This window comes from Eleutherodactylus coqui, chromosome 11, assembly GCF_035609145.1.
Source record: "Eleutherodactylus coqui strain aEleCoq1 chromosome 11, aEleCoq1.hap1, whole genome shotgun sequence".
NCBI lineage: Eukaryota > Metazoa > Chordata > Amphibia > Anura > Eleutherodactylidae > Eleutherodactylus > Eleutherodactylus coqui.
Window position 1 is genome coordinate 7,144,228 of NC_089847.1, and position 20,637 is coordinate 7,164,864.

The window sequence follows — 20,637 nt, forward strand, 5'->3', positions numbered from 1 at the left end:
TAGAAATATTCAAGTATATAGTAGGGCATTATTATAGTAGTTATATTTTTGTACATAGGGGGCAAGAAAATAATAGTTATATTCTTTTACATAGGGGGCAGTATTAAAGTAGTTACATTCTTGTACATAGGAACATTATTATAGTAGTAATATTCTTGTACATAGGGGCAGTATTATAGTCGTTATAGTCTTGTACATAGGGGCAGTATTATAGTAGTTATACTTGTATATTCGATGCAGTATTTAAGTAGTTGTATTCTTCTACATAGGGGGCAATATTATAGTAGTTATTATCTTGTACATAGGGGACAGTATTATATTAGTTAAATTCTTGTACATAAGGGGCAGTATTATAGTAATTATATTCTTGTACATTGAATGCAGTATTTAAGTAGTTTTTTCCTTGTACATAGGGGGCAGTATTATAGTAGTTATATTCTTCTACATAGGATGCAGTATTATAGTAGTTATATTCTTGTACATAGGGGTAATAGTATAGTAGTTATAATCTTGTACATAGGGGGCAATAATATAATAGTTATATTCTTGTACATAGGGGGCAATATTATAGTAGTTATACTCTTGTACATAGGATACAGTATTATAGTAGTTGTATTCTTGTACATAGATGGCAGAATTATAGTAGCTATATTCTTGTACATATGATGCAGTATTATAGTAGTTATATTCTTGTACATAGATGGCAGTAATAAAGTAGTTATATTCTTCTACATAGGGGGCAGTATTATAGTAGTTATATTCTTCTACCTAGGAGTCAGTATTATAGTAATTATATTCTTGTACATAGGGGGCAGTGTTATAATAGTTATATTCTTCTACATAGGGGGCTGTATTATAGTAGTTATATTTTTGTACATAGGGCGCAGAATTATAGTAATTATATTCTTGTACATAGGAGGCAGTATTTCAATAGTTATATTCTTGTACATAGGGGGCAATCATATAGTAGTTATAGTCTTGTACATAGGGGGCAGTATTATTGTAGTTATATTCTTGCACATAGGGGGCAGTATTATAGTAGTTAAATTGTTGTACATAGGAACAGTATTATAGTAGTTATATTCTTGTACATAGGATGCAGTATTATAGCAGCTATATTTTTGTACATATGGGGCACTATTATAGCAGTTATATTCTTTTACATAGGGGGCAGTATTATAGAAGTTTTATTGTTGTACATAGGGGGCAGTATTATAGTAGTTATATTCTTGTACATAAGATGCAGTATTATAGTATTTATAGTCTTGTACATAGGATGCAGAATTATAGTAGTTATATTCTTTTACATAGGGGTCTGTATTATAGTAGTTATATTCTTGTACATAGGAGGCAGTATTATGCTAGTTATATTCTTGTACATAGGGGGCGGTTTTATAGCAGATATATTGTTGTACATAGTCAGCGGTAATACAGTCGTTATATTCTTGTACATAAGGGAGCAGTATTATAGCAGTTATATTCTTCTACATGGGGCAGTATTATAGTAGAAATATTCAAGTATATAGTAGGGCATTATTATAGTAGTTATATTTTTGTACATAGGGGGCAAGAAAATAATAGTTATATTCTTTTACATAGGGGGCAGTATTAAAGTAGTTACATTCTTGTACATAGGAACATTATTATAGTAGTAATATTCTTGTACATAGGGGCAGTATTATAGTCGTTATAGTCTTGTACATAGGGGCAGTATTATAGTAGTTTTACTTGTATATTCGATGCAGTATTTAAGTAGTTGTATTCTTCTACATAGGGGGCAATATTATAGTAGTTATTATCTTGTACATAGGGGACAGTATTATATTAGTTAAATTCTTGTACATAAGGGGCAGTATTATAGTAATTATATTCTTGTACATTGAATGCAGTATTTAAGTAGTTTTTTCCTTGTACATAGGGGGCAGTATTATAGTAGTTATATTCTTCTACATAGGATGCAGTATTATAGTAGTTATATTCTTGTACATAGGGGTAATAGTATAGTAGTTATAATCTTGTACATAGGGGGCAATAATATAATAGTTATATTCTTGTACATAGGGGGCAATATTATAGTAGTTATACTCTTGTACATAGGATACAGTATTATAGTAGTTGTATTCTTGTACATAGATGGCAGAATTATAGTAGCTATATTCTTGTACATATGATGCAGTATTATAGTAGTTATATTCTTGTACATAGATGGCAGTAATAAAGTAGTTATATTCTTCTACATAGGGGGCAGTATTATAGTAGTTATATTCTTCTACCTAGGAGTCAGTATTATAGTAATTATATTCTTGTACATAGGGGGCAGTGTTATAGTAGTTATATTCTTCTACATAGGGGGCTGTATTATAGTAGTTATAATTTTGTACATAGGGCGCAGAATTATAGTAATTATATTCTTGTACATAGGAGGCAGTATTTCAATAGTTATATTCTTGTACATAGGGGGCAGTCATATAGTAGTTATAGTCTTGTACATAGGGGGCAGTATTATTGTAGTTATATTCTTGCACATAGGGGGCAGTATTATAGTAGTTAAATTGTTGTACATAGGAACAGTATTATAGTAGTTATATTCTTGTACATAGGATGCAGTATTATAGCAGCTATATTTTTGTACATATGGGGCACTATTATAGCAGTTATATTCTTTTACATAGGGGGCAGTATTATAGAAGTTTTATTGTTGTACATAGGGGGCAGTATTATAGTAGTTATATTCTTGTACATAAGATGCAGTATTATAGTATTTATAGTCTTGTACATAGGATGCAGAATTATAGTAGTTATATTCTTTTACATAGGGGTCTGTATTATAGTAGTTATATTCTTGTACATAGGAGGCAGTATTATGCTAGTTATATTCTTGTACATAGGGGGCGGTTTTATAGCAGATATATTGTTGTACATAGTCAGCGGTAATACAGTCGTTATATTCTTGTACATAAGGGAGCAGTATTATAGCAGTTATATTCTTCTACATGGGGCAGTATTATAGTAGAAATATTCAAGTATATAGTAGGGCATTATTATAGTAGTTATATTTTTGTACATAGGGGGCAAGAAAATAATAGTTATATTCTTTTACATAGGGGGCAGTATTAAAGTAGTTACATTCTTGTACATAGGAACATTATTATAGTAGTAATATTCTTGTACATAGGGGCAGTATTATAGTCGTTATAGTCTTGTACATAGGGGCAGTATTATAGTAGTTATACTTGTATATTCGATGCAGTATTTAAGTAGTTGTATTCTTCTACATAGGGGGCAATATTATAGTAGTTATTATCTTGTACATAGGGGACAGTATTATATTAGTTAAATTCTTGTACATAAGGGGCAGTATTATAGTAATTATATTCTTGTACATTGAATGCAGTATTTAAGTAGTTTTTTCCTTGTACATAGGGGGCAGTATTATAGTAGTTATATTCTTCTACATAGGATGCAGTATTATAGTAGTTATATTCTTGTACATAGGGGTAATAGTATAGTAGTTATAATCTTGTACATAGGGGGCAATAATATAATAGTTATATTCTTGTACATAGGGGGCAATATTATAGTAGTTATACTCTTGTACATAGGATACAATATTATAGTAGTTGTATTCTTGTACATAGATGGCAGAATTATAGTAGCTATATTCTTGTACATATGATGCAGTATTATAGTAGTTATATTCTTGTACATAGATGGCAGTAATAAAGTAGTTATATTCTTCTACATAGGGGGCAGTATTATAGTAGTTATATTCTTCTACCTAGGAGTCAGTATTATAGTAATTATATTCTTGTACATAGGGGGCAGTGTTATAGTAGTTATATTCTTCTACATAGGGGGCTGTATTATAGTAGTTATATTTTTGTACATAGGGCGCAGAATTATAGTAATTATATTCTTGTACATAGGAGGCAGTATTTCAATAGTTATATTCTTGTACATAGGGGGCAGTCATATAGTAGTTATAGTCTTGTACATAGGGGGCAGTATTATTGTAGTTATATTCTTGCACATAGGGGGCAGTATTATAGTAGTTAAATTGTTGTACATAGGAACAGTATTATAGTAGTTATATTCTTGTACATAGGATGCAGTATTATAGCAGCTATATTTTTGTACATATGGGGCACTATTATAGCAGTTATATTCTTTTACATAGGGGGCAGTATTATAGAAGTTTTATTGTTGTACATAGGGGGCAGTATTATAGTAGTTATATTCTTGTACATAAGATGCAGTATTATAGTATTTATAGTCTTGTACATAGGATGCAGAATTATAGTAGTTATATTCTTTTACATAGGGGTCTGTATTATAGTAGTTATATTCTTGTACATAGGAGGCAGTATTATGCTAGTTATATTCTTGTACATAGGGGGCGGTTTTATAGCAGATATATTGTTGTACATAGTCAGCGGTAATACAGTCGTTATATTCTTGTACATAAGGGAGCAGTATTATAGCAGTTATATTCTTCTACATGGGGCAGTATTATAGTAGAAATATTCAAGTATATAGTAGGGCATTATTATAGTAGTTATATTTTTGTACATAGGGGGCAAGAATATAATAGTTATATTCTTTTACATAGGGGGCAGTATTAAAGTAGTTACATTCTTGTACATAGGAACATTATTATAGTAGTAATATTCTTGTACATAGGGGCAGTATTATAGTCGTTATAGTCTTGTACATAGGGGCAGTATTATAGTAGTTATACTTGTATATTCGATGCAGTATTTAAGTAGTTGTATTCTTCTACATAGGGGGCAATATTATAGTAGTTATTATCTTGTACATAGGGGACAGTATTATATTAGTTAAATTCTTGTACATAAGGGGCAGTATTATAGTAATTATATTCTTGCACATAGGATGCAGTATTTAAGTAGTTGTATTCTTCTACATAGGTTGCAGTGTTATAGTAGTTTTATTCTTGTACATGGGGGGCAGTACTATAGTAGCTTTATTCTTGTTCATAGGGGCAGTATTATAGTAGTTATACTTTTGTACATAGGAGGCAGTATTATAGTAGTTATATTCTTCTACATAGGGGGCAGTATTATAGTAGTTATATTCTTTTACATAGGGGGCAGTATTATAGTAGTTATATTTTTCAACATAGGGGGCATTATTATAGTACTTATATTCCTGTACATAGGGGGCAGTAATATAGTTGTTAAATTGTTGTACATAGTTTCAGTATTATAGTAGTTATATTCTTGTACATAGGGGGTAGTATTATAGTAGTTATATTCTTGTACATAGGATGCAGTATTATAGCAGTTATATTCTTATACATGGGGACACTATTATAGCAGTTATATTCTTGTACATAGGGGGCAGTATTATAGCAGATATATTTTTGTACATAGGGGGCAGTATTATAGTAGTTATATCATTGTATATAGGATGCAGTATTATAGTAGTTATAGTCTTGTACATAGGGGTCAGTATTGTAGTAGTTATATTCTTGTACATAGGGGGCAATATTATAATAGTTATATTCTTGTACTTTGGAGGCAGTATTATAGTAGTTATAGTCTTCTACAAAGAGGGTGGTATTATAGCAGTTACATTCTTGTACATAGGGGTCGGTATTAAACTAGTTATATTCTAGTACATGGGGTAGTATTATAGTGCATATATTCTTGTACATAGGGGGCACTATTATAGTAGTTTTATTCCTGTACATAGGAACAGTAATATAGTAGTTATATTCTTGTACATAGGGGGCAGCATTATAGTAGCTATATTCTTGTAGATTGGATGCAGTATTTAAGTAGTTGTATTCTTGTACATAGGGGGCATTATTATATTAGTTATTATCTTGTACATAGGGGACTGTATTATAGTAGTTATATTCTTGTATACAGGGGGCAGTATTATAGTACTTATATTCCTCTACATAGGGGCAGTGTTATAGTAGTTATATTCTTCTACATAGGATGCAGTATTTAAGTAGTTGTATTCTTCTTGTACATAGGATGCAGTATTATAGTAGTTACATTCTTGTACATAGGGGGCAGTATTATAGTAGTTATAGTCCTGTAAATAGGAGGCAGTATTATAGTAGTTATATTCTTGTACATAGGGGGCAGTATTATAGTAGTTATATTCTTGTACATAGGAGGCAGTATTATAGTAGGTATATTCTTCTACATAGGGGGCAGTATTATAGTAGTTATATTTTTTACATAGGGGTCACTATTATAGTAGTTATATTCTTGTACATAGGGGCAGTATTATAGTAGTAATATTCTTGTACATAGGAGCAGTATTATAGTAGTTATATTCTTGTACATAGGGGGCAATAATATAGTACCGTAGTTATATTCTTCTACATCCGGGCAGTATTATATTAGTTATGTTCTTGTACATAGGGGGCAGTATTATAGTAGCTATCTTGTTGTACAAAGGAACAGTATTATGGTAGTTATATTCTTGCACATAGAAGGCAGTATTATAGTAGTTATACTCTTGTACATAGGATGCAGTTTTATAGCAGTTATATTCTTTTACATGGGATGCAGTATTATAGCAGTTATATTTTTGTACATAGGGGGCAGTATTATATCCGTTATATTCTTGTACATAGGGGGCAGTATTATAGCAGTTATATTGTTGTACATAGGGGGCAGTATTATAGCAGATATATTTTTGTACGTAGGGGGCAGTATTATAGTAGTTATATTCTTGTACATAGGATGCAGTATTATAGTAGTTATAGTCTTCTACATAGTGGGCAGTATTATAGTAGTTATATTCTTCTTCATAGGGGGCAGTAATACAGTAGTTATATTTTTGTACATAGGGGGCAGTATTATAGTAGTTATATTCTTGTACATCGGTGGCAGTATTATAGCAGTTATATTCTTGTACATAGGGGGGCTGTATTATAGTAGTTATATTCTTGTACATAGGGGGCGGTATTACAATAGTTATAATCTTGTACATATGGAGCAGTATTATAGTAGATATATTCCTGTACAAAGGAGGGCAGTATTATAGTAGTTATATTCTTGTACATAGGAGGCAGTATTATAGCAGTTATATAGCAGGGAGAATTACCTCACGTGATCTAGTCTCTATGGTTCTCTAAATACATTCCAGAATTGTTTTGTCTTTTTTGGTTGTTGCATCACATTGTTGACTCTTGTTCAGTCTATGATCTATTAGTATCCCCAAGTTCCATGTGCTGCTGCTTAGCCTAATTCCTCCGATCTATATGTGCTTTCTTCATTTCTTTTGCCCAAATGTAGGACTTTGCATTTCCCTTGTTAAATACCATTCTGTTAGTCGCCTCCCACTGATCAAGCTTTTGTAGATCTTTTTGAATACTCTCCCTCTCTTTCCAAGTGTTAGCTATCCTTCCTAGCTTTCTGTCGTCTGCAAATTTTATCAGTTTCCCATCAATTTCCTCCTCCAGATCATTTATAAAAATGTTGAACGGAGCCTTGTGGTACCCCACCTAATACATTCTTCCACTTAGATGTACAGCCATTTAAGACCACTCTTTGAGTAAGATCACTCAGCCAGCTGTGAATCCACCTAACAGTTGCCTTGTCAATCCCAGATTTGGTCATTTGTTTCAATAAGTATGCTATGAGATACTTTGTCAAATGCTTTACTGAAGTCAAGATATACTATATCCACTGCATTTTCCTGATCGACCCAGTCGGGGATTCTGTCATAGAAGGAAATTGGATTCTTCTGGCATGACTTGTTTGTTACAAACCCATGCTGGCTCTGGTTAATTTCTCCATTTTTATCCAAGTACTTGCATACATGCTGTTTAATAATTAGTTCAAAGATTTTTTTACCCTTATAGAAGTCAGGCTCACAGGCCTGTAGTTTCCTGGATCCATCTTCTTACCTTTTTTGAAGATGGGGACAATATTTGCCCTTTTCCAATCTTCTGGGACTTTTTTTGTTCTCCCGGAAATTTCAAAGATTATGGCGAGTGGTTCAGTAATTACCTTTGCTGCTACTTTTAGTATCCTAGGATGTAATTCATCTCGATCTTGAGACGTGAATTCATTAAAGTTAGCTAAGTGTTCCCTCACCATCTCTCAGCTTATAGACAGCCTGCATTCTTTTATTCCCCAATAGCACAGGGAAGATCAGTTAACCCTTTCCAATCCAATTTGTATCCTGGTTTTCCTATGGGGCTTACTCTTTTTCTGGCGTTATAAAACGGCGCTATATGCTGGCTAAAGCCAGTACTGCATGAGGTGACACATTGGATAGGCTCCGACAGCAGAGAGGCTGGCAATATACAGTAAGAGAACTCCAACGGACGTCTTCCAACATCAGAGCTGTACAGCCCTAAATCATAATGTCCTCAGAGGTCAGACAGTGGATTGGAAAGGGTTAATGTTACATCTACTTTCTGAAAGAAAACCGATACAAAATAGAAATTTAAAAGTTCTTCCTTCTCAACATCATTCCTAACCAATTCACAATTTTCATCTTGTAAGCATTCAATAGCATCTTTGACTTTTCCTTTGCTTTTGACCCCCCAAATCCTTTGTTATTGCTTTTGTTCTCAATTCATTATCAGCGTTAGCTTTTCTGACACTTGCCCTATAGTTTCTGCAGACCACATTATATTTTTCTTTAGATTTTTTTCCCCCCTCTTTCCATTTGCTAAACATATTGTTCTTTTTTGGAACGTGTGCAAGTTCTGTGTTCATCCATCCTGGTCTCTTTAAATGCTTCCGATTCTTCCTTTTTTTTTAGGGATTGGTAACAATTGTGCTTTGAGAATCTTATTTCAAAATATTTGCTTACCTTCTTGGACATTTCTGTCCTTAACAACACCCAACCATTGGAATCTTCCTCTCCTCTTTCTGAGTTCATAAAAATCTGCCTTTGTGAAATCCAACCTTGACATCTGCGTTTTCTCAGGTCTTCCTCCCCTTTTCATGCAAAATTCAAGGACAGCATGATCTCTGCCTCTGAAGGTCCCAGCCACCCTTACCTCCTCAACCATTTCCTCCCTGTTGGTAAGAATTAGGTCCAAGATAGCAGATCCCCTTGTTTCCTCTTCTACCTTTTGGAAGATAAAGTTGTCAGCAAGAGCGGATAAGAATTTGTTGGATCCATTACTTTTACCTGCAAGAGATTCCCAACAAATGTCTGGATCGGTAAAATCTCCCATGATCACTAAGTCGTACATTTTTGAGAGCTTGGCCATCTGATGTAGAAAGAGGTCCTCCATATCTTCTGCTTGTCCTGGCGGCCTATAGTAAATGCCTACAATGGTGTCATTTCTGTTGTTCTCTCCTTGTATTTTTCCCCAAACAGTCTCTACAGAACTCCCAGCTCTGAAGATTGAATCTCCGTGGAGATGAAGGTTTTCCTAACATACAACACAACACCTCCCCCCCTTTTATTAGGTCTGTTCCTTTTAAATACATTGTATCCTTCAAGCCTTGTATCCCAATCATGTGTATCATCTCACCAGGTGTCCGTGATGCCGATGAGATCATATTTCTCTTCCTGTGTTCAGAACTCCAATTCTCCTTGTTTGTTTCCCATGCTCTGTGCATTTGTTTAGGAACATGTTAGTTTGTGATCGGGGTCTCTCGCTCCTCTACTTTCCTTCAGAATTTTTTGTCCTTGTTCTTTCTTTGCACTTCTAGTAGCAAGGTTCTAAAATGTATGAATTAGCTGTATATTTTTAACTGGCCTTTCACTTTCCTTCCCATATTGTTCTAGTTTAAAGCCCTCCTAATGAGTGAAGCACTCAATACATGCTTACCTGTTTTTGTAAAGTGACACCCATTTCTAGCAAAGCAACTTCCCCCCACCAGAAACCGTTGTCAGCTCTTCACCTGATGACATCCCACTGCCGGACCCCGTTGTCTGCTCTGCACCTGATGACATCTCTCCACCAGACCCCATTGTCAGCTCTACACCTGGTGGCATCTGATGGTTTCTGCAATAGGATCTATTGTGTGATCCTCTCCTTTATACCTAATGCTCACACATATCAAGAAGACACTTCTTAGAAGTGAAATCACCACAGTCAGCTCTGTAAAGATACTGACCAAGCAAAAAGTGCAGGGACATTTCAGCTCCAAAGCCTGCATGATTGTGAGTGTAGCTCTAGAGTGTGATACACGATGTAACTTAGGATCAGTACTGGATAAGTAATCTATGTTCACAGTGGCCTTGCCAGTAGTATAGTGAATGCAGCTCTGGAGTATAATACCAGATGTAAACCAGGATAAATACTGTAATGTATGTACACAGTGACTCCACCAGCAGAATAGTGAGTGCAGCTCTGGAGTATAATACAGGATGTAACTTAGGATCAGTACAGGATAAGTAATGTATGTATACAGTGACTCCACCAGCAGAATAGTGATTGCAGCTCTGGAGTATAATACAGGATGTAACTCAGGATCAGTACAGGATAAGTCATTTTTATGTAGGTTAATTTGACTTGTGAATTGGTGATCGGACATGGACATGGGCTTCAGGCTCCGTCATCATAAATAATGTACCTCTCCTTTTTTTTCAATACTAGGGATGACCAATTGTCTGGCAACTATGGGCTTAAGGACCAGGTTGCCGCCCTCCAGTGGATACAGGAAAACATTGCAGCATTTGGTGGTGACCCCTCATCTGTCACTATATTTGGTGAATCCACTGGAGCGATCAGCGTCTCGGCTCTGGTAAGTTCTGTCTGGTGTTTCCTCCCATACGGAGCGCCTATCACCTGTGTCTGCTGACAGACCTCATAAAGGAGCTTTCCTATCCACAGTATATAGTATAATAATGCCTGTAGAGTAAGTCGTTCATATAGTTTGGATATGATTGGAATTGGTCCTGTTGGTCTGTTCTGTCACGGTTCGGGCCGTATGCAGAATACAGTACGTTGTATCAAAACCAATAGTAAATGTGTCCAATCCAAGGGATGTGATGAGTATAACCCGAATGTCTCCTCTTCTAGGTGCTTTCTCCCCTATCCAAAGGTTTATTTCACCGCGCCATCGCACAGAGCGGAGCCATAACAATGCCGGACTTTGTGGTCAGCAAGTCTGAAGATCTCCTTTACCGCCAAAATGTAAGTGTGTTCTATCTAGAAGGAGGAGTACACCAGCCATTGTTTATTCTCGAGGAGGAACAGCCATGGGATTTTTCAGCTGGTGACGGATAATACTGCTTGATAAAGGTGTAAGGGTGGCTAACGGTCCATTAAAGGGGTTTTCTTGGAGAATAGGAGTCCATTGATCAGGACCCCTGCCAAGCAGATAAGATGACTCATAAAACTGTCTGTTAGGCAGTGGTCTCGTTCAGTATTGCAGCTCTCTCCCATTCACTTCAATGACAGCGCATTTTAAGACCAGACCAGACCACTGTCGAACAGGCAGCATTATGAGCTTTCTGGACGGTTGACAGCAGCTCTTATCAGCTTGATAGGCAGGAATTCCGAACAGTAGACCGCTGTCTAACTGCTGTTGATGACCTGTTGTAAGGATAGGTCATGCATAATGTTTGCCCAGAAAACCCCTTTAGCCCCCACAAAAATGACACTCATGTTTGAAGGAGCAGTGTGTACATATTAATGGGGGGAGTCGAGGAAATAACGGATGGCTGAACCTTCACAACCTATAAAGTATAACTTCCACATATCCTTTTCCTGGTTGGATGTTTTATCATAACTGAGGCTTACCTCCCATGCTGAGATATCAAGCCACTCACTGGGATTCCTGGGGTGGCAGGACAGCACTCAAAATCTGGGACTGTCCTGCTGGATCCAGGATAGTTGGGGGTATCACTGAGGGAGTGAGAATTAATCCCATGAACCCAACAACCAGTCCTGAAATGACTACATGTAATATCTGAATATAATATCTGTTTTGCCCTGCAGGTAGTAGCGGAGATATCGGGCTGTGATTTGGCTTCCATAGCCGACTGTCTGAAGAAGAAGTCAGAGGAGGAGCTTATGGTTATTGCCAAAGCAATGGTAGGTGTTATCACTCTATGGCAGTACCACCCCCCATGGGTGTCTTTTAATTCTAAACTCTGTAGAGAAATTTTTGGCATCCGAATCACATAAATTGCACAATTACTTTTATTACTTTATTATGTGCCCCATCTGATGACCTTTTCATCTCCTGCAATAGATTTGGATGATGTTCAATTCACTTCATTGTTAAATAGCAGCCACTCCTCTGCCGGGGTCCTGGAAGTCCAAAGTCTTCAGTCTTTACTAAGAACATCTCCTGCAGTTTTTTTTTCCTTTTAAACTTGTGATTGTTCCCAGCAAGAGAAACCACGTAATCTTGTAGATATGATACCTTTTAATGGCGAACAAAAATGCATAATGTTAATGTGAGCTTTTGGACCTTCGCAGGGTTCTTCATCCAGGCATAATGAAATGGATTTGAAGAGGCATGCATATTTATACACACATACTTATGACCGGGCACAGACATGGATGTGATTAATTTGCACTTAAAAGACTACTACAACAGAAATACAAACATGGATGTGAAGGTTTTAGGGTCCCTGAATTAGTGTTAGGGGATTACCAGGTCAGCAGTGTTATCTGTGCTATAGATGTCTCATATTTCCCAGTCACGCATGAATCCTCTTGAAGAATTTTACTGGAAAGTATGAAACACTTTTATTTGCACAACGTGCGCAGACAGTAGTGCGGTACGCAAAAACTAAATCAGCTATTTCACTGCAAAGAAATTACTGACAAGTTTACAGAGGAATGGCGACCGATGGAAAAACTATAAAACGCGGTTCTAGAAGTTTTTTACGAATGGAAGAGCTCTAGAACAGTCTTGAGAAGCTCATTGAAGTTTTTAAAGAGTAAGGGCTCATTCACACAGGTGTGAAGATTACGTGCGTAATACGGAGTGTATAGAAACCCTGAGTTTACTCAGTTGTGCGTATTTTTCATGCAACTTTCGGTATTACAGACAGAAATAGCCCATTGAAACCAACTGGAATGCGCATGATACTGTGTATTTACTGCATATTTCTGCTGGAATTCAATGCGGCCTATTGTGTTTAGTTTCGTGCTTTCTGCATCTGAAAAACACAATGCCCACACATGCAAAAAAGATGCGACACACAATGCATTGATTAGCGCATTAGCAGATTTGTATACGTTTTTATAACTTGCAGGTTGTCCAATGATTGAAGGCAGCCGACAAGCCGCATAGATACGGAATCGGTACGGAAATGCTTGATTGTATCAACGCTGATAGAAACTTTCTTAGAAGCATAAAGGGGCCTCATTTATCTAAAATGTCTTTGTTGCCTGTAACGACCAATCAGAGCGCAGCTTTCGTTTCTTAAACTGCTGTAGTAAAATGACAAGGTCACATTTCATCTGTAAGGATATGTCAGTTGGCATAATATGCGGATACGGGATACCATAAATCCCCATGTCTACAGAGAACATGTCTGAGATGTCTGGAGTTCCCTCAATAACACTTTCCAGACCGCTGGATTGGATGTTTCGAATGCAATTTGTTGGATCACTCCACTGGATTCCTTCTTCGGGGATTACATGAAGTCCGTGTAGTCACAAGTACAGCCAATGTGTTGGGGGACTCCACAATGAGGTAGCGGCTCCCAACATGGAGGATTCCTCAAGGTGGAATGGAGTCCTTCCAGAATGGCAAGAATAAAGGGGTTCTGAGGTGAGTGGAATGTTGGTACCTCTGGTGCCACCGCCTACTGACATCATTGAAGCAGGGCTCTCCTCCACCCGGGATGGGGTTAGCGTAAACAGGGCGGTTTTCCGGCCAAGTTTGCCTTGACTCTAGTAATTTTCCTATTGCATGAAACATGAGGGAAAGCGGGTGATGGCGGGGCGGGAAGTGAAGAGACGATCCGACATGCTGAACTGTGTTATTTATTGCTAAGCAACTCATCCGGAGGCACAAAGTCACTTAAACGATTGTGAATAAATTATAGCAATAAGTCCCTTAAGCGCAGGAACCCAATGCGCACGTAACATGATCGCTATCCCTGTAGTCCAAAAGCTAGGGGAGCGGGCAAGTCTCTATGTGCCTGGCAGTGGAGTATGGTCCCATAAGAACTGCTGCGCTGGTACTCACATCTGGAGCAATCTGTCCACTTTAACTTCATCCTCAGGCCGTGGAGCAGACAATGAATAGCAGAGAGCGTGTGGCGGGCTGCACCATGCCAGAGCTGCATGATATGAAGTCTATGTATTGCTCCTTTTCAGCTGGAGATGCTCCAATGTCTCTCAAGGTTTTCTCTTGAGGAATCCCCATACTAGTAGCCAAGTCAGAGGCGCTGAAACAGGAACCACCCGCATGTCAAACACAACGTGTCTACTCACACCAGTGACTTCTGTTACATCACTGGACTCGGACCCCTTTCTGATTCCTGCACCGCCCATCACATGCTCTCTCCCGCCAACCACAGCATCACAATATAATGTAGGGCAAGATGCCTCTTCTTTTTCCCACTATTACACTTTCTAGTTTGCAAACTGATAAAACATGGGAGGTTTGAAGAGAACACGCTGTGTATTCTTCTATAGGGACTGTGCTTATATCACCACTATTTGCGGCAGGTCTGAGTATACACTGATCTATCACACGTCTGATCATCCGTAACCCGCTATGTATGACAAGGTCCATGTTCTGTAGATCCCATTTCCTGTCTCTGCAGGGCCCAACGCCTCTTCCTCTCCATGTGGACGGCGTCTTCCTACCTAAAACAGTAGAGGAGATGTTGGCTGACAAGGAAGTCAACAAGGTCCCGATTATAATTGGAATGAACAATCAGGAGTTTGGCTGGATTTCACCATCGGTAGGTACAGAACTGCCTAATAGCCCTGTTCAGAGATGCTATTCTTGAACCTGTAGTGTACACATTGCTGCTCCAATATTGAAATACTGTGCAGACTTAGAATAAAAGTAAGATTCCTGAGCCCTGAGAGGTTTATTATTTGGGTGGAGCGCCATTTTGAACAATGTTCCCATGTAATTATAAATTATACCCTGTTCATTATCATCTGTATTTAGTCATTAAACCTAACAGGATTGATGCAAGGAATGACGCGGGAAACAGCAACATCGAACCTCCAAAATCTTCCTTTACTGGTGAGATACGATGAACACATTTATGTTTTCTCGTTACCCGGTTAGTTTTCTATGAAGTCCTGCTTATCATCCTTAATGTTGATCTTACAGGGTTCAAACCGTAAAGCCATTCGTTTAATCATTGATGAGTATCTTGGTGACATCGATGATCCAGTGGAGATCCGTAACCGCTTCTTGGATTTGTGTGGCGATATAACGTTCGTTATTCCGATTCTACGACTTGCAAAACACTATCGAGGTACAATCTGTTCCCATTGTAGCTGGTATGTAGAAGTACTGACTGTCAGGGCATGCTGGGAGTTGTAGTATTCACAGCTTGCCAATGCAATTAAATAAAAAACTGTGTCCTGGGCCCATAATGTATGCGGTCAAGTGGAGCTTAAACGTCACCTATGACCATAAACCAACATGATATGGAGTGGATGAGGGTGATTAGATGCAAGCAGATTTTCCTGACCACCTTTCCCTCATCCATCACAGACTTTCAGCTAATATAACGCCACAGAATGCCACTTATACTGACTCTTGCAGTCTCAGAATTATACAGGACCTGAATAAAGTCCCTCATAAGATCACATATTTGCATATCAAGTGTTGTCTCATGTGCATCTTATGTAACGGATCAAGAGCTTTATTAGTTACATCAGGTGTGCTTGAGATAAAATATCTGGACTGCTCAGCCATTGATGACTGACGTTTGGCTGCATGTTAGAAATATTGCTAAGTCAAAAGAGGGCTCCAAAAATTTATGAGCAGACATCATTATCTTGTGCAAACATGGAAAAGGATACAAAAAGATACAACAGTGCTTAATGTACCTAGAGACACAGTTGGAAGCAGTTCACAAGTTTTAGTTACATGAAACCTGGATGTGACAGAAAGAGGGCACCCTCCCTGGCTGCCACCATATTCCTTAGGAGGTAGGTGGTCAGAAACCCTCAGGTGACTGCAAATAACCTGCAGCGAGATCTGGTGGCACTGAGGTTTCCATATGCTGAAGATCTTCTTACCTAAACTCCAAGATGTCACTTCTACTGACCGAAAAGACAAAAAATATCACCTTCAACGTGCTCATAACCTTATAGAAAATATATAAATATATACTAGCTGATATATCTGGCTGTGCCCATGGTAATTTGGTACAGGTGTTCGCCTATTTGAACAGAAATTTTATGAAGTCATGGTTACTTCAGAAGAATAAAATATGTATTCACAGAGGAGCATTAGATTCTACTCTGACTCCTTAGATTCTCTTCAGATTCTCCTCATGTACCGATGTCCCTCTGCATAATATGCCACCCCTCCCACTCTTCTCACTTTTTACCCTTATAGGTAATGCCCCTTTTTATTCAAATTTACCCCCAGACTGGAGTTCTCAGCCCCTTCTTAGCCTTAAATGTATGCTGCATTCCTGCTGTTCATGTACTTTATAGCCTTGCAGTATATATACTGTAAGTTATGTTACTCATGTCTGCTACCTTCTTTTGGTTCCAGGCAGCTGCAAGCATCATTCTGCTATTCCTGTGCATATGGACCCTATCTGTCTGTTTTCATCCAGCACTAAGAGGGTTAACCAGTCCTGTGGCTTTCAGCTCAGCTGTGGGATTAATGGGCAATCACTTCCCTATTTAAGTTGAGCCAATGCACTTCCCCCTTGATCAGTATTGGTGTGCTTTCCTCTGTCACTCCACTTCTAGGTCTTCTGTCTCTTGACTGTTCAAGTCTATTTTTGACCTTTTATCTGTTTATCCCTTTTGTTCCTTTGCCTTGTGCTCTGCATCTATATGTGTGTCCATTTCCTTTCTGTCTTTTCTTCATTCCTATCTCTGTAGTAATTCGTCTGTGCAGTGTTATTTCATCCCTGTTTTCTATCAGGGCTAGTCATCCCAAAGGTGCAAGCACAGGGGCACCCTTTTCGGGGCAATTACCCTGCTTCTAGGCAGGACCCCTTTTAATCTTCCTGCTTACCTTAGAGCCAGTTAGCCATCTTTACTCCTGTCTGCTGGGGTCAGCTGCCAGTCACCCGATCTGGTCTAAAAACCCAGTCTGGTTGGTTAGCCCAGTGAGTCCAAATCTGTAACATACATATAGAGATTAAGTAGATTCTCTTCAGTATATACATGTAGAGGTTAGTTAGATTCTCCTTAGTATGTACACAGAGCAACCATTTTACTTTTCCTATTTAGGACATAAAGAATGGTGGAGTAGTGCAGTACACAGGATGGCCTGCAGAGGGCTATAGACATAGGCATTCTGGTACTACAGAAAGAGTTAAACAGCTTTTGAGTGTGGCAGGAAGTAAGATAAAAGCTTCAGCTCCTGCCACACTCAAGGGGGAGAGTACCAGCGAAGCAGAGCCAAAGCGCTGTAAGCTGGACGTCCAGTACACACCAGTTTGGGCCAGTCACCCATCTGATGGAGGAGTATGTCCTCCAGGCACCCTGGGAGGGGTTGGTATCACAAAAATGCAAACAGTCAGCAGCATGGGAGGGGTTGGTGACTGAGACCCTGTGGGTTGTGAACCCCCAATTACTTTGTGCTACTGCATGCTGTACAAGCTTGCTATTTTGCTGTGAATAATTGCTGGTAGGTGCCAGTTTTAAAGGAAATCCAGGCTCCTGAGCCATTGTCTACACGTGTGGTACCTATTTCCTAACTGAGAGACTGGCGATCCACAAGTGAGTAACCCCAATTTGCCACATAGGTCATGGTAAATTTCATGTTTGTGCAGTACAGGTGTATGTTAGTTACAGAGGGGATCACTAACTTTTGCACTTAGGAAACATAGAAGTGTTGCAACTTGATTATTCAATTCTTATTCGGACCTAAAGAATGATTGTGCCAAATTTCAAGTTTGTATGACAATGGGAAGTTAGAGAATTAAATTAGATACATAACATAGGGGGGAGGTCAGTCACTTTTGCACTTAGAATTGAAAAGTTAACTTGTGACCCCTGTACTTTTCCTAATTAGGACCTAAAAAATAGTTGTGCCAAATTTCATGTTTGTACGACATCGGTAAGTTGGAGAGACCATGGCGAGTCAGTCAGTTAGGGCTTTCACGGAGACTGTAGATGGCTGGATGGAGTTCTAGTTTTTTTTTTCTCCTCTAATTGTTCTATTGTAAATCTAGTTTGAAGTGTTACACTTCCTAAACAGACATCAGTTGGGATGTATGCCTTCATTGTCTGCACTTTTTGAATCATTTTCAGAGTTTTTTATTTTAACCCTTTTCAATCCACTGTCTGACGTCTAAAGACATTCTGATTGAAGCCTGTACAGCTCCGATGTCGGAAGATGTCCAGCAGGGTATTCTTACTTATGTCCCATACCGCAGTACTGGATCTAGCCAGCAGATGGCGCCATTGTAAAATGGCAGAAAGAGAAAGCCCCCTAGGAAACCCTGAATCCAAAATTAGATTACAAAGCGTTGAGATTGCTTCTAATACCAACAACTTGCAAAAATAATCCTCTGTTTTGAAATCTGAACTCCCTCTGGGTAAACGACACCCTGCTACTATATGTATGAAGTCTTTATGTCACGCATTAGAATATACAGTCACAAAGCTTTATTTTCTATTATTATTGGATCTAAATAGACAATTTATGAATTGGCAAATCTTTCCTATTCTGGTGTTCATTAGTGATGTCATTGTGGTTAGGTTTGTATTCTTAATACTTTTATACTAATTAATTGTTTTTGTACGTTATTGAAATATATTTACTTATTTATGTAATTTATTTTCTCCTTTCTTTTTACTTGATTTCCTATTTTCTACTTTATACCTGAATTAGGCTCTATTTTCTATCTATTATTCCATACCCCGTTATGTTTTTAGACGTGTTAGTGTATTGTATCCCCAGCGAGTACTGAGGAGGAGTATCCAATAACTCGAAACGCGTATACAAGCTGGTCCTCATTAATAAACTAAGATCTTTTTTGCAAATATACATTTGTTATTTTTGTCTGAAGGTTGCGCCACGCCTTTCAATAAAAAGTTTCTTTCCTTCCTTGTCTGTAATAGGACATATGGACAGTGGCTTCTGCCTGTGCACAATCCCCTTAACATTTCAAATCTCACATTAAGCATGTGGACATGCTAATCCCAGACTCATGGTCCTCATTGTCCACCCCTGATATCATCTGTGGGCACAGTGCCATCTTACACAATCATTGCATCTTCCTCTGCAGTGTATAGTGTTATATATAACAGTAATCACTGATGACTCCACAGCCATCGCCAACTAACATTCAGTCTTCTTACCCTCATTAGATGCGGGGCTCCCAGTCTTTGTGTATGAGTACCAGCACCCGCCAAGCCTTCTGGCTCATGCAAGACCTGACTTCGTGAAGGCCGATCACACTGATGAGCTCGTCTTTGTCTTCGGAGGACCCTTCCTGAGGGACGGCGTCTTCTTCGCTGGTGAGTAAATGACCCAAAAACTAGGTGTCCAATATTGTTATCATTACTGTCCTGGCAGCTCCTCACCCCTCTCTGCCCTCAGCCCAGAGCCAATGTCGCCATGAGTTGGACACCTGACAAACTGATTACTAGAGGTGCATCACTAACTTTAAAATGAGTTGGTTGCTAGTTACAAACTACATAGCGTCAGGCATGTCAGACATGACTTTAATCACAGCTCTGTGGGCACCATGCTGACAGCAGAGAAGGGAAGAATGAGCAGCTGCACTCACATTATAGGGTTAATTATTGTATAATGAGAAGTTACTAATAGACTTTTTGTTTAATTTCATTGTCCTCTTCAGGATCTCTGCTTTTGATCAATGAATGGAAATTTTCCTATGCATATCCAGGGGCTTAGAGGGATTTTCTGAGAACCTCACACATTGATGGCATATAAAAAAAAACCTACCATACCCCCTCCTGCTGCCCCACCGCCTGCTTCTCCAGTCATTTTTTTACATGGGTTGCAGCAGTGATGTGGGATATTTATCAAGCAGGCTGCTGCAGCCAAGAGATGGCCGGCTGGGATATCATCAGTGACATCCCATAAACCTGCCTCAGGGCTTCTACATTAGGTTTATGGGTGATATCACCCCTCAGATGTCGTGGTGGTGGACCAGCACCACAGTGAGTATATTTGGACACAGGAGGGGTTCAAAACTATATAAAAGTACACGTTGTCAAAAAAAATCCATTACCTAGAAGAAGTTGTCGTTTTGCTGAAAAACTCAGCATGCAGTTATATCGCAGGCAGATATACAGATGATTAGAGTTGTGGCGTGATTAGATGGATAGTCTTGTGATAAGCTGGATGCTCAAATTGAAGATTGGCCCACTACCTGACCCAGTCTAACTGGAGGTGTTGGCACCAGTGATGGCACTCACACAAGGTGGCTGGGCTCAGGATTCCCCCAACAAACCACCAGTAGAAAGGATCATCTGATTGTCTGACAAGAATGAACAGTTCAAATAGTTGCATTGTTCACCATCTAGAGACAGGGGCGCCATCATTACATCCCTGTGTCTGTCTGAACTATTTC

General features: G+C 38.5%; 2 protein-coding genes across 2 annotated transcripts in view; both read left to right on the top strand.

The window, feature by feature from the left end:
- LOC136581970 (fatty acyl-CoA hydrolase precursor, medium chain-like) overlaps nt 1-20,637 on the top strand; it is a 184,839-nt gene that overhangs the window by 40,536 nt on the left and 123,666 nt on the right. The gene's annotated exons all lie outside the window — the stretch shown is intronic.
- The window catches only part of LOC136582627 (fatty acyl-CoA hydrolase precursor, medium chain-like), a 41,131-nt gene that overhangs the window by 18,524 nt on the left and 1,970 nt on the right, over nt 1-20,637 (top strand). The window contains exons 5-11 of the mRNA XM_066583797.1: nt 10,556-10,703; nt 10,982-11,095; nt 11,903-11,998; nt 14,698-14,838; nt 15,054-15,131; nt 15,222-15,369; nt 19,406-19,555. Coding sequence (XP_066439894.1) covers nt 10,556-10,703; nt 10,982-11,095; nt 11,903-11,998; nt 14,698-14,838; nt 15,054-15,131; nt 15,222-15,369; nt 19,406-19,555 — 875 coding nt within the window. The remainder of the gene's footprint in view (nt 1-10,555; nt 10,704-10,981; nt 11,096-11,902; nt 11,999-14,697; nt 14,839-15,053; nt 15,132-15,221; nt 15,370-19,405; nt 19,556-20,637) is intronic.